Source organism: Vigna umbellata, chromosome 11 (genome assembly GCF_029865625.1).
Source record: "Vigna umbellata cultivar VRB3 chromosome 11, Vumbellata_1.0, whole genome shotgun sequence".
Taxonomy (NCBI): domain Eukaryota; kingdom Viridiplantae; phylum Streptophyta; class Magnoliopsida; order Fabales; family Fabaceae; genus Vigna; species Vigna umbellata.
Genome location: NC_142175.1, coordinates 9,834,382 through 9,848,874, shown reverse-complemented (window position 1 = coordinate 9,848,874; position 14,493 = coordinate 9,834,382). Strand labels below are relative to the sequence as shown.

Here is a 14,493-nt window from a genome sequence, read left to right as displayed (position 1 = left end):
AAGTCCGAATTAGCATCTAGAGAATTATGCACATTGAATCCTGAAAAGAAGCATTCGGAGAACTAGAACCTTCACTCAAAGTATTCAAATTGATATTCATATTTCGCTGATTACATAAATCTTCACGATCAAAATTATTACCCATATTCTCTAACTCATCCTGCAAAGGGATTCATGTAAAGAAACAGATTTTATTTAGAAATAAAAAGGCGCAAGATTCAAGCAGAAATAATTAGTATTCCATAGTCTCGAAGATAAAATATCACTAAACCAGATAGAAGTGAATGTAAAATTACGATTTTAGGAAACAAATTAAAGAAAGAAATACAAGTCCTGAAATTGAAAAGCCTTGGGGAAAAAAGCTTCGCTTAAACCAATGTGACAATTTCTTCCAAGAATTTTTCTTTTTAAAAGTTGTGTTTTCAGTATTTACACAAAATAAGGTCCTAAAGAATTTAAGAAATTATATACAGGTTATTACTTCTTTTATATTTTAAAACTAGGTAGAAGAGACAATGATAAGTAAAAAACTAAATGATGAATTAAGTAATAGACAAATAGATGCATAACCAGTTAAGGAATATTCCACAAAAGAAAACGATGGATGATAAAGAATGTTCAAGACTTCACTAACCACCTTTTTCCCCCTCTCTGTCACCATCTTGCTTTGTAGTAGAGAGAAAGGGGAAGCAAAGGGTTGTCATTTGTATTTCAAAGCTATATGGATATAAACATTACTTTAAAATGGAGCATGGTGAAAAAGGTTCTAACTCCTATAAGATATGGACATCACATATGCAGTGGCAATGGAAACAACCAACATTTGCCACCACCACAACATGCATCCACTGATCATGATCAACTAAGAGTAAAAAGCTTCCTATTCAACTCTGGTCATCAAACCGCAAAACGTTTTTACATGGACAACAAGGGAAAATTATGTGCACCAAAGCACAAGCACTGCTTCTTCTTACACAGGCCACCACTGCAAGCACGTCCTCAAACACAAACTTGGATGGTGAAATCAGTAATTAAGCAATGAATATTTCACTCTCAAAACAATTTTCCCTTTTTCCACACCAAGCTTTCCACCAGTGACAAGCCAATGGCCAGGAGGGTCTTGGGGCTCTTTGGTCATCGCAGACATGTCAACATACTTCACCAACTTGTTCCCTGTGGCATTTTCTCCCAGGGTTGAGTTATCTGAGTTGGAGGTGTTTCCAACATTCACTGTTTTTGACGAACTGTTTCCGGCATGGTCCCACAGCGATCTTCGAATGGTGCAGCCGGGTAACCTTGAATATAAGAGCTTCATGTACAACACATTCCGTGATCCAAAATCCCACACTCCAAGCTGTGCTCCAGTAACTATGTGGACACCAGAAAAGTCTCCTATGAAGGTTTCAGGGTTTTCAATTGGTGCAGTGCTCACATGAGAAAAGTTCTTCCATTTAACTGGTTCAAACCATCTGCTGTCTTGCTCCTCGGGTCCCTGCCACTTGGGAGCACCTATAGCAACATGGCTGTCCCAATACGGATGAAGGATTTTTGGAAGGGATACCAAGTGTTGAACAAAAATGCTCAGCCGATTCTGCTTGCTTCCCTCTAGACAGAGACGTAGTCCCGTTACCGGCCTTCGTCCCACTGTAATCTGCATTCAAAGAGAACCATGTTTGAAGTAAAATTGATTAGATATGTGCCACTTTTCACTACTAATGAAATCTTCTCGTAAGTTAGCCACCATACTCCAACTTAATCGAAGTACTTCTTGAATCTGTATACAAATTTGTCTGGAAGCTTTCCTTTCCAAAAGCACAAATGCAACTGGATACAGTTTACTATCATATTCTGATTTTGTTTCTTTACTAACACATTTTGTGAGAGGGATTACAAACTTATAATATGATGCAGAACTACAGTGGGAAGTCATGTTTCAATGCGAACATTCATATTGTGAAATGTTCACAAAAGGGGTGTTAACTGAAGAAGAAATAATAGAAGGTAATGTGAACACATCAATAGTTAGTTTCTCGTGATGTCTACAGTTCAACCTATTATAATAGAAAAAATAAAGTTTGTAGACGTATTGTTCTTATTTTTCAACGCTTTGACAGCATACGAACAGAAACAATCTCAACATGAATGACACCACATTGAAAAATGTGCAAAACAAGGTATTTGTCACCTTAAAATTATATATACGGGAAATAATGTGTAATCAGTCATTTTACTTTAAATATAAACTTGAACTAAAATAAGCACAACACATAAACAGGGTTCCACCGCTGTAAAAGAAAAACACTGATCTAGAATAACCCAGAAATTTAGGAAAATAAACCATTTCATTCAGATTCATAAAACTTAAAAATGAAAGGTTCAATTTATTAGATTTCTCAGACCTGGCGACAGTGTTACCAGAGGCACTAGCTGATTAACTCTTAGAATTATATTTTGCTTAGAAACTCAGTGAAAAAGCAAATGCCCCCATAAACAAGCAAGAAAAGCTTGAAACAAAAGAAAAAGAACTGCCCTATGTACCACAAACAGTAAACACGTTGCATTTCTTTGGAAGAATCATTTTCACATGATAAGAAGTTTCTAACGGAAGGAAAATACCAGAAATGATGATTACCTGTTCTTGACTGATGTAAAGTTTCTGGCCCATTATGCTGAATTGCAAAGATGGACACACGGGTTCCTTCCTTTGTTGACCAGGAATCCTGTCTTGTAAAGGAGCCCATACACGAGGAATCTGAAACTCCAGGAAATATCTAAGTTCTTCAATTGGAGGTTTAACTGTGAGCAAAATTTAGGAAAACAGAAAAGGAAATGTGTGACTGATATATTAGACTATGCTCCTCAAAGCCAATATGGAAAAAATTAGAAACAATAAAAAGTAAAGGATAAATTGACTTACACTCAAGATAAAGACCAATGGCACGAGTCAAATGCTCCTTGGCAGGTATTTCATCAAGTAGAGCAGTTATAGGACAGAAAGTCATCTCAATGATATCTGGGGAGGACTTGACAGTTGATAGCCATTTCCTGTGGTTCTGTTCTAAATCATCTCCTCCTCTTCTTCTAAAAATGACTGTGACATCCTGACCAATAAGTATTCAAGTTAAGAAAAAAAAAACATAATACTTGATAAAGACCTTTTTCTAGACAAAGTTTACACTAGACAGCTACTAACTATCAATAATTATGAAGATGGGCAAATATTATTTTTTATAACAAGAATTATTTTTTCTCAAGACAGCTGCCAGAGTACCCTATGCAGAGTTAAGCACACTGCGAGGGGAAGTAAGAAAGGAGAAGAAAACAACTAGCAGGCTTTATGTAGGACCAAAGATGACTCACAGAATCAGATTTCACATTCATGGCTGAAAAAGATGGGGCATTAATGGAGAAAGAGTTGTGCAATATTGTCAATGCCTTTGAAAGTAGAATAGTGATATTTTATCACCATTCACCAGTGTTTTAATTTTGTCATTGCAGTGCATGCCAAAGCAAAACAAGGATATCAGATTAATTTTAAATCCATCAAATGAAATAAAATGAATCCATTCCCAACTTCACATGGAAAAGTAGTTGCCAGAGTATCCAAGGATTCTGTAACGTACAACCTACAGCCTAATATGCACAGAGATTAACTAGCTAATTTTTTGTTTTCTTCATCAAATTAAAAAAGGACTGGGAAGTTAAAAATCAGGTTCAGACACGGGTCACGAGGGAAAACAACCAAGTTAAGTACTTGGTGAAGTCCTGAATGAGAAAATAATCATGTTAGTAGTTCTTGGTTAAGCCCACCATGAGAACCTAAGACCTTGTATACTTCTATGCCAAAAGACATTATAGATTACCTTTGAAAATGGTTCATCAAAATTTAAATTTCCATGATTATGGATATAACTGTAAAAGTATCCTGGAAATAAATATTTTATAATAGTAGCAACAACAACAATAAAAACAAAGTTTATCCCAATAGGTGAACTTGACTATATGGATCATAATGACATCATTCAGCTCCGCAAAAAAAAAAAAGGAACATAAAAGTGAAACGTATATTGCATACTTCTTTCCCAGAAGGATATGTTGCAGTTGTGGGTTGGGGGTAAACCCCTTGACTATTGAATGAAAACGGATCAACACCCTGCCAAAAAGGTAATCAAAATAATCAAGCATTATATTTATAGCTATCATAAGCCTGAATCATATAAATTTATGCAAGAAAAGAGGTATTGAGGTGAACTAGCCTTATCCTTGGATTTTGTTTGACCTGCACTTGTTTGACTATTGATGTCAGAGAACCTCTGATTTCCAATATCCTGAATATAGTTTTTCATCTCCAACTTTGACAAAGAAGAAGTATGGTGTTGTTTAACATAAATAACATCTTTACCACCAATAGTTATAGATGTAATGACATGAGTCCCAAAATTTTCGATAAAACTGCAAAATATAATTAAATGTCAGTAACAGTCTTGGATATCTTTGTTATAGCATTACGTATACAACTTGTTGTATTCATACCTTGCCAAGGCCGGTGGGTCCCAATTGAATGGGACAGCCTTTTTGACATTTCCTTGCAACGTTAAGTGGGACTTTATAAGCTGAACCTTTGCAAGAGGAATGTAAAATCCTTCTGTAGACAAGGTCTTTGTGGCTGCAGCATCAACATGTTTTGAACCGGTGAAGCTAAATGCTGCATTAAAACTCCCAAGAGGAAAGTTCCCCGATATATTTGCCCTTCCATTAAAGTATTCCACCATCTGTAATCACAGCAGAACTATCATAAATTTGAGAACACGTTGCAGGGGACAACAGTAAAATATGACACCTGTTCTTATGTACAGTGCAATCTGAAATTACTATAGTTTGCTTGTTTCAAATACTTATATATACCAAATACAAGGAAATCAAGATACGGAGTATTATGAAAGCAGTTTACAAAAACAATGGAAAGCATAAAAGATAAGTGTCAGTAGTAGTACATACGCATATATGATTTTGAAATTTCTGCCAAACAAAAAACTCTTCTAAAGTGGAAGGAACCACAGTCTGCATTGTTTTGTTAATATCTCAGTGTCCATGCTAAGGCCGGAACCAGCTATATATCATAAGACAGGTCCTCTAATTATATTAGTTTAAGCAGCATACCTACATAATTGACAAATGCTCCCCCACCCCCTCTACCCCCTTATCTATCCCATATTACACATGACAAAGAAAACCATCCTCATGAATATTACTTTGAGGGTTTCCACAGATCCATTGCTAGCTGCCATTCCACACCTCAATTTCATTACACCAGGATCACCTCATCTCCATAATCATAAAAAGCAACGTAAAACCACTGTCAAATTCATCAAACAAAACACAGATATGCGCTTATAAGGGCACAAACAATTAAGCAAAAGTGCAAACATTGCTAAGTTACATTTAGTAAACAATTTTCAAGGTTTTAAAAAACGCTTAGCAACTGCAATTTTGGCTGCATCGTCAAGGTTTTTGAGGTCTGTGCCTTCACAATTGTGACCACATCAGTGTATTAGTCAGTAATTGCCCACAACATCCAGGAGCGCAGGCTATCCATGACAGCAATTTAAAACCTCGACAACTCCTCACAAAGCATTCTCACAAAACAAGAAAAAATAATAACAAAAGGAAAACAAGTTCACACCCAAACTTACCTCAGGAAACGTGCACACCCCAGAACTCTGACGCTCCATGGTCTCCTGGGAACTTCGAATGTCCCTGGAAACGTCAGGAACAGCGACATCATCGTACAACAAAAGCTCCCTACGATGTTCTTCATCAATTTCAACTACCCTAGACCCTGAAATTCCTTTACAATAGAGCAACCTCGTATCAAAATTCACATCAAAACCCCTGCCTAATGCTTGCAAAGCGTTAGTAGCAGTGTGCACCGCTGCTACATGGCCCCCCATGGCTCCGCCGAGCCACCTCAAAAGACTCTTCTTTTACGCGACAAAAGGAAAACCCAATTCTGAATGGAACTAGAAGGTGGACTATCTCACTAATAGAAGGGAATTGAGACGACCCACATGAACAAATTCCATAAAAAAAAAAAAAAAAAAACTATTTTAACTTTTGCGCTATGTTGGCATCTGACGCATCAAAAGGGTCATGATCAAACCCATCTCTTCAAACCCTCTCTTTCTTCTATGTGCTCAACCGGTGTTTGACCCAGAGAAAATCATGATGTGCAGGAACAACCTCAATGGATCTAAGAGTGAAGAAGATTAGACAATCATCCAAAATCTGATGTGGTTTGGGTGCTAGCTACTTCTTGTGGTGCTTGTCACTGACTTTCCCTCTCTAAAAGGTTTCTCTCTGTAAAATAAAACCTCTGCTCTCTCTCTCTCTACATTGACATTATCGTACGGTGTGGCTTTGTTTCCTTTATTTGTAGTTTCTACCTTGGGAGACTCTTTGGTTATGTCTGTCCAGAGATGCATTGACTTCAGTTTCAGTCATAATTTACTTTCTTTCCATCCAAACGTTTGCGTGTTGATTTGCCTAACATCTTCACCGTTCATTCCTGGTCGTACCATGTGCGTCCAAGCATTAAGTCATGACTTTCTTTAATTAGATAATATAATTATTATTTTAACCCATCATTTTATTTATTTATTAAAAGTAATTAATATAATAATGGTAATGTAATCAATGAAAACACTAAAAGTAACGTTAATCCTGTATCATTATTTTTATCATTTTTATATTAATCATATAATATTACATAATAATAAGATAAAGATAAAAAAGATAATAATCACATATACAATTAATTAATAAGTTAAATATCAAATATTCAATTAAAAAGTATTAAAGTTTTGAATATAATAAAAAAATAGTATAAATTTAATTAAAAGTATTTAAATTTATTACAAATTTAAAATTTTATTAAATTTAACTAGAATTATAATTCATAACTTTTATGTTTTTCTAACATTTAATTTACTCTTCATAGTCTAATAACTCCATGTGAAATTTAAAACAGATGAGTTCGTCTTTAAGTTAATTGTTTTATTTTGATCCATACAATTTTGAGAGAGCGTTTGGTAAAAAAAATGTTTAATTGAGAGTCCATACTTGAGTTTTGGCAAATAGATCTCTTTCTTCTTCTTCTTTTTTTCTTATCTCATTTGGATTTTTAAATTGAAAAATGAGTTTAATTTTCGTTAAATTAGAATAACACAATTAAAATTAAGTTGACCTATCATGATAACTCGATTTCATTAAATTATATGGCAGATAGAAGGCATGGTACATGAAATATGATACATTAAACAATTTAGTGAGAGAAAACGAAATTAGGATTGATAGAGGGATCGAAATTGGAGAGGATTTAGCGAGGTTGTTCTTATCCTTGTTCTACCATGTTTTTTGCAAAATTAGGGTTTTATCATAGACTTCATTGGTGTTGATGTTCGTTTTGTTTTTTAGGATTCTAGTTTGAGTTATTGAAGTATGCTTATGGGTCATTCTTGTTCGTCTTCCACATGCAATGAGTGTAGAAAGCAAAACTGCAATATTGGTTATCGCGGTGACGGAGGATGGAGGAGTTTTGATGCATCACTGATTTGCCAGTGTGAAAAGAAGTCTGTGTTGAGAATTGCGAAAACAACTAAGAATCGAGGCAAACAATATTGAGGTTGTCCTAAGTACAAGGTAAAATTCATGGAACTTATGGTATTCGTTGTATTGTTCGTGAAAAGGAAGTATTGAGTCGTTATTTTTTATGATTTTTATAAATAGAATGGAAGGGAAGATATTGGTTGTAATTACTTCAGATAGTGTAGTGATAATAGATTTGACGAAAGTGGTAACTATGTGAAGTGCAAAGGAAAGGATGAGAGGTTGGTGAAGACTGAAGAAAATGAAGGTTATAGGAAGATCATACTTAATTTGGAGAAAGTTGTGTTGGTTCTTCAAACGTGGATGAAAGTCTTGATAGGGGTTATTTGTGTTGTATGTGTAATGAACATTCTTGTAGTTGCAATATTGATACAAGTTCATGATGTGTTGTAGGTGTAATGTTGTTAATGTAATGTAATGTTGTAGGCAAGTTCAATGTAATGTTGTTAATGTAATGTTGTTGAATCAAATGAATATTTGTTGTTGTTCAATGAAATTAAGATTTCCATATGGCCATTGATTATGTATCAGTTTTTGAGTTTATCAGTCTATTCATTGAGAATGCATTTCATCAGTTGCACAATGTATATTTGAGATTATGATAATAGCTTTTAACAGAGAGAAAAATCAATTCCACAATCTATATCCAAACTAGTCATGTGATGATGAGAATAGCTTTTAACAGAAAGAAAAATCATGTCCCTCTTTTCTCAATAATAGCATATACACCAGAATAAATCCTCAATTGCATCCGGGAATTAATGGTCCTTGTTTTCTCTAGACTTTAGGGTATGTTTGTTTATTTGACTTTTTATTTTACAAAACACAAATCAGTCCTTTAGATGAAGAAATCAATAAGTATTAGATGAAGATAGGAACATGTTCATAATAATGAAGATTAAACAAATAGGAGAATTTGCAAACAGAAGAAAATGGGAGAAAAGTCCAACATTATTAGGCAAATGTAACTGAATTCTTTTTATGAATTTGTTGTTACAGTAGGTAAGTACAACATCTGCTACATTAATATAAGTGTTGCTACATTATTAGACAAATGTTTTCTCTTAGAAGTTAACAATTATCGAAATACCAAATTGGTTTCATCCATTACATACCATTGTACAATACTAAAATTAAAGCATTACAGATGACCATAACAATTGTTCATTCAACCATCAGAAAAACATTAAAAAAAACATCATGAGGTTGGTTGGTGTGCTTCCTCTGACTATGTCACTTTCTTCAAATTCATTCCTTGCTATGGTTGACCTTCACCCACATGTGGTTGACCTTTAAATAATGGGATAGGTTGTTGTCCTTCCTCTAGCTACAAAACAGGTTATTTGGTTCATTTGGGACAATGTGTTCTATTGTGACCCACTTCCCTATATAGCCTACATCTTTTCCACAAGCCACCTTTTGTCATTCTTGTTTTATCATTTCTCATCTCTCACTGCTCTAACCTTCTTTTCTTCTTAGGTCAACCTGTCAAGTTCCTTTTTTATGGAGGCAACAATTATGATATTGGGTAATCTCCCACATGTTGTTCCCATTAATAGGATAGATAATGGATAAGTAAATTTCTTCATAGGTTGACTTCCAAAAGCAAGAAGATATGAAGTCCTCTCCATCTATATTGAGAAACTTCATTGTTGTCAATGCATGATAACATGGTATTCCAGTAATGCTCTATTTCTTGCAAGTGCATGAATATTCATCTATATTGACCACAAACTTGTCCCCACTTTGTGACACATGTCGGGCTTCAAATAACTTGTTTGCAAACCAGTTGTGAAGACAATACAACATTAATCATGTAGTGCATAATAATTACAACAAAAATTCAGTTTACTTGGGAATCAAATATTTGGTTAATTGTGCCTCCTTTTGTAGTCTACTCAAGATTTTTGGACAAATGGATGCATCAAATGATTGTATCTTTGACTTGTTTATAACCCATCTCTTCATCATGTAAACTCATATGTCCTCCAACATCGTAATGATAGGCTTAGTCCTCATATGAACCACCACACTATTAAAGACCTCTAACATATTAACTAAGGTATCACATTGAGTTGTGGTGGTGAACCTTAATCTTGACCAATTCTACAATGGAAGAAAAACTATCAACATTAGTCCTACTATTAACATTAATGAAAACATAAATGAAAAGTTAAGTGACGCATGCAAACCTTGGAGGAATATCTACCAGATGTGTGGGTGTCCACAACAGTCCTTAGTTTCCACGTATCCATTGCCTTCATATAACCATAGTATGTCATCCAAGAGCGTTGTCCTTTTGTACCCATACATTTCAATCTTATTCTTCTCTTATCATTTTTAACAAATTTTATATTTTTGTCATTTTCTAATGAATACGTTTTGATTACATCCAAAATGTCTTATTTGTCACCAAAATATGTTTCAACTTTCCATTTAAAATCAATCATTGTTTTAGGCATACTAAACATGACAAATTTCTCATAACCCTCTTCCCCATTATTTTCTTCATCACAATGTCGTGGAGTAATTAATTCTTCATATTTGTACTCATCATTCGACAAACTGCTATCATTACCAAAACTTATATCATCATCATCGAAATTTCAGTCAGTCATATCACTCCATGACGACCTTTCACATTCATGTGAAACAGATTCCACTTCAACGTGCATATTACCAGAGCAATCTCCTTCTCTTAAGTCACACTCCATATTTATGTCAACTAACTCCTCCATACTATTCACCTCAACATTACCATCATCATCTGATGTGCTCCAATCATGAACATTAACTTTCTCCTCTACAAATGATGTAGGTTCATATTCACGAACATGTTCCTCTATGTCACCCCAGTCTTGTGTTAAACCACCATCTCCCTATGTTTAACTACCACCTACATCCTTACCATCATCTATTGCTTTCGTGTCACCCAAGTATTGTATTAAACCATCATCTCCTTGTGTTTCACTACCACCTACACCCTCCCCATCGTCTATTTCTCTCGTGTCACCCAAATCTTGTGTTACACCACCATCTCCATGTGTTTCACTATCACATATACCCTTATCATCATTTATTTATGTCGTGTTACCTCTAACTTCTGTTTCACCACCATTTTCTTCACATTTATCATCATGTACACTCTCACCACTCTCATGCAACACTGGTGCAACTTCTTCACATGTTTCATCACCAATATATTTAATCATGTCTATCACCTAAGGTTTAGACACTATGTGCACCACGAATAAATGAACCTCACCATTTAACCTAGCTAAGTTCACCATATGCATGGCTCCAATGTCATCACACAAAGGCTCCAACATGTCATTTAACATAAAACCACATCCTATAGAGTACTATAAATCTTTGAATCCAACATACCCAAGCCCTTCATTGACGAACTTCCTATGGTGAATAACTACCTCAATATCGACCTCCATCACAGACAACACAATAAAAAAATTTCTACACCTATAAATGACCATATAACGACAACAAAACAACATATACTAAAAGCAAAATGTAGTTAAAATGACACACCAGAGCAACTTTAAAAATGAGGGACAAGGGGACCACACTGCAATAACCATACAAAGCCATGACAACATTGTGGGACAACCCCACTATCCACCGTTTGAAAAAGAAATTCCATATCAGGACAAAAAGCACCAAACAATAAATTGAAATCCCAAATACTACATATACTCACCTTGGACGCAATTTCCCTCGAAGCACTTCTCAATTCACATCTATGCACCTCACGATTGACCTACAACCTTGTGATTCAAACGAAGAATGCCCGTCCAACCACCAATGCCCTAATTGTGCACAATCCCTCTCCAATTTTGATCCCTCTATCAATCCTAATTTTGTTGCCCGTCACTGAATCTATTCCCAATTTGGAATGTTAGAACCTTAATTTGGTGACAAATATTTTCAATTTAAATTTTTATCAAAAACCTATTTCTTTAATGGTTTAATGTATCATATTCCACGTACCATGTCCTCCATTTGTCACATAATTTAGTGAAACTAGGTCACAACAAGTTCTCTTAATTTTAACTGTGTTATCCCAATTTAACGGTAGAGATCCAATTTAATTGATTTTCATATTTAAAGACCTAATTGAGCCAAAAAAAAGAAAAAAAAAACTTATTTGAGAAACTCCAACGTCAATAGAAATTATCAAAATGATTAAAAAAGTAGCTTTTGGAATATCTAAATTTCAAAAACATTTTTCTCCCATTTTGTTATCTTTAAAAAAATATACTCTAAGAAAATTATATTTTCTGATTTCTAACCAAATTTCCGGAAAAAAAATTCATCCTCATGAGACATGGAAATTCAAATTTCTCGAATTAAAATACATTTTTTAATTAAAAATATCATATTATTATATATGTTCTTATATGATTTAATTAATGTAATAATAAAGTAAATATTTTAATAAACACACACACATATATATATATATAAAGCATTTCTCAATAAGATATTATTTTTTATTTATAGAAAATTGTATAAATGTTTTCAACAATATATGTGATCAATTAAATATATTTTAATCATTCACAAACTATAATTACCAATACTAATTATTATAAAGAATCTTAACTTCTGATTAATAAAATTTTGGTTGAAGTCTTTACGTTGAAAAGTGACAATTAGGTCTTCATTTTTATTGTTGTTTGAATTAAGTTTTAATTTTTTTTAAAATTGGCTTAGTTAGGTCCTTTCTTTTAGTATCTTACCATCGGTGTCAGAGACATATCACGTATCAGTTCATAGTTTTTTGTTCTTTTAATTTTCTTTTAAATTTAAAAAAATGAAAAATTTTGTGTTGACCACGTGTTAGGTCTCGTGGTATGATATGTTGCATGGTCAATGTCATGTGTCATTATTTTTCAATTTAGTTCCTATATATGTTTTTTTATTCAATTCAGTCCCTTTGTTTTTAAATGAAACAATATTATCTCTCTCCAAATTGGAACCAAATTTATTATTTGTATAAATGTTATTCATATTATATTAATATTGACTTTTGTGTAATTAAGTAATTAAAATTATAATACCTGCATATGAAATTAGAGAAACTCATACTATAACTAACTCTTTTAATTAAAATTCTTTCATTAATTTGTTTTTTTCAACTTTTACAATGTTTATGACTTAATATTTTTTAATATGATAACCTAGAAAATGACTTAAGAGTAGTGGTAATTTTTATAAAACGATAACATTAGGATATTTTAACAATAAAAGGTATAAATTATAAATAAAACTCTAATAACTAAATTTTATTTTTATAAAATCACCATTTCTCTATAACCATCTCTCTATACTTCTATATATCCTCTCTCTAGCTTTTCTAGTCCAACCTTCATCTATTTGAAAATCAAGAACCATAAGATAGCTCCTCGTGAAGAGCCTTACATAACCATCCGATAAAAGAGTCGAACAAGGTAAGTTTTATTTTACCTCTTTTTAGGTTTTGAGAACTTGAGTTGCATATGGCTCTATGACTTTGCATGTGACTCAAGGTTTCTCTTAGTGAACCTTTGTTACTTATTGATCACAATGGTGTCAGAGTTTTAATTATTTGTCTAGGTGATTCTATGCAGTTTAGAGCTCTAGGGAGATACTATTGAGGAAGAGGCTTGTTTCTTAGGTGAGGAAAGGTAATTTTAGTTATTACCTAAGTAGTTGTTTTGATGTTGTTTCTACAACTTAAAACTATGATTTAATGGCCAAAAATATCTTATTATTTTTGTTGCTGAAAAGGAGATTAAGGATTTCTAATTTACATGTTTATGTTGTGTCTTGGACTTGGGGTTTTATATGATAAGCATTGTTCAATGTAGAATAATATGCCTTAGCATGCCTAATTTCATATTAAGATTGGAACGAGAACTGAAGTTGTGAGGCTAATGATATTGGCTGAGATAAATGATTTTAACATGTTTTGGTGCAAATAAGAATTATGAGAATCATGAAAAATCATGGTGTTTGTCTTGGTTAGAAATTTCATTTGTGAGATCTTCGAATGGAACTAATTTCACACCCCTTGAGCTAAGAAAGTGAATTTTAAATTATTATGAGGTTTCTTAAGTAGTGATGAACTCAAGAAGTGTCAAATTACTCAATCAAAGAATAAAGAGGGAGTTTAGAGTTATGATATACCAATGGCATCGTTGTAGCGTCGTCGAGCCTCACTTAGACAATGACCACTGACTTGGGGGCGTTGGGTGCCACTTTTGGGCTGCCACACACTCTTAAATTAGTGGGTTCTAGAGGGTTGTAGCATTGGGCACCACTTTCCCAATGTCCTGCACTATTTGGTTTTCCTAGTCTAAGTAATATCACGAGAAATAGGATTTCACTTTGTTAATGGTCGAATCGAGCTGAAATATTGATAGTTAATCCTAGACATATGATTATTTGTTTTGATAGTTGGGATGTTCTATTTGAGGTTTGTAGTTAGAAAAGTCAGTCTTTTTACGATTGCTTTACTTTAGGTTTCTCTTTTGTGTAGGATTTTTCTATTTGATATGTTGATAGGTTATTATGTACCTACTTGTGGTTTTGGTTTGATTTTGACATAAAAGAGAGTATCTTTGTTTGATATCTTTCATGGTTTTCTAATATTTTGGTTATCATATTGGTTATATTGATTAAAAAGGGTGAAGTAAAGTTAACTTGGTAATGATGTAGGTGTTTTTGGGGGATGGGAAATCCTATTTGTTGTGATTTCTTCAGTATATTCATTGAGGTAGAGATTCTGAGATAGAGATTATATTGACACTCTAATAATCATTTAGACTC

At 33.6% G+C, this 14,493-nt stretch overlaps 1 protein-coding gene across 3 annotated transcripts; it reads right to left on the bottom strand.

Annotated features, from left to right (window-relative positions):
* Positions 1-519: 519 nt before the first annotated feature.
* Positions 520-6,413, bottom strand: LOC124822142 (MACPF domain-containing protein CAD1-like). Of its 3 annotated transcripts, none has more exons than XM_088102045.1 (7): positions 5,694-6,413; positions 4,534-4,772; positions 4,257-4,452; positions 4,076-4,153; positions 2,918-3,101; positions 2,633-2,796; positions 520-1,651 (listed from the first exon to the last, which is right to left on the bottom strand). In XM_088102045.1, the coding sequence occupies exons 1-7, from the start codon at positions 5,949-5,951 to the stop codon at positions 1,025-1,027; spliced, it is 1,746 nt and encodes a 581-aa protein (XP_087958171.1). In that variant the 5' UTR covers positions 5,952-6,413; the 3' UTR covers positions 520-1,024. The 3 variants fall into 3 exon arrangements, with proteins under 3 accessions (XP_087958171.1, XP_087958173.1, XP_087958172.1); XM_088102047.1 differs by lacking the exon at positions 5,694-6,413 and adding an exon at positions 5,253-5,318; XM_088102046.1 differs by lacking the exon at positions 5,694-6,413 and adding an exon at positions 4,999-5,105.
* Between the last annotated feature and the right edge of the window lie 8,080 nt (positions 6,414-14,493).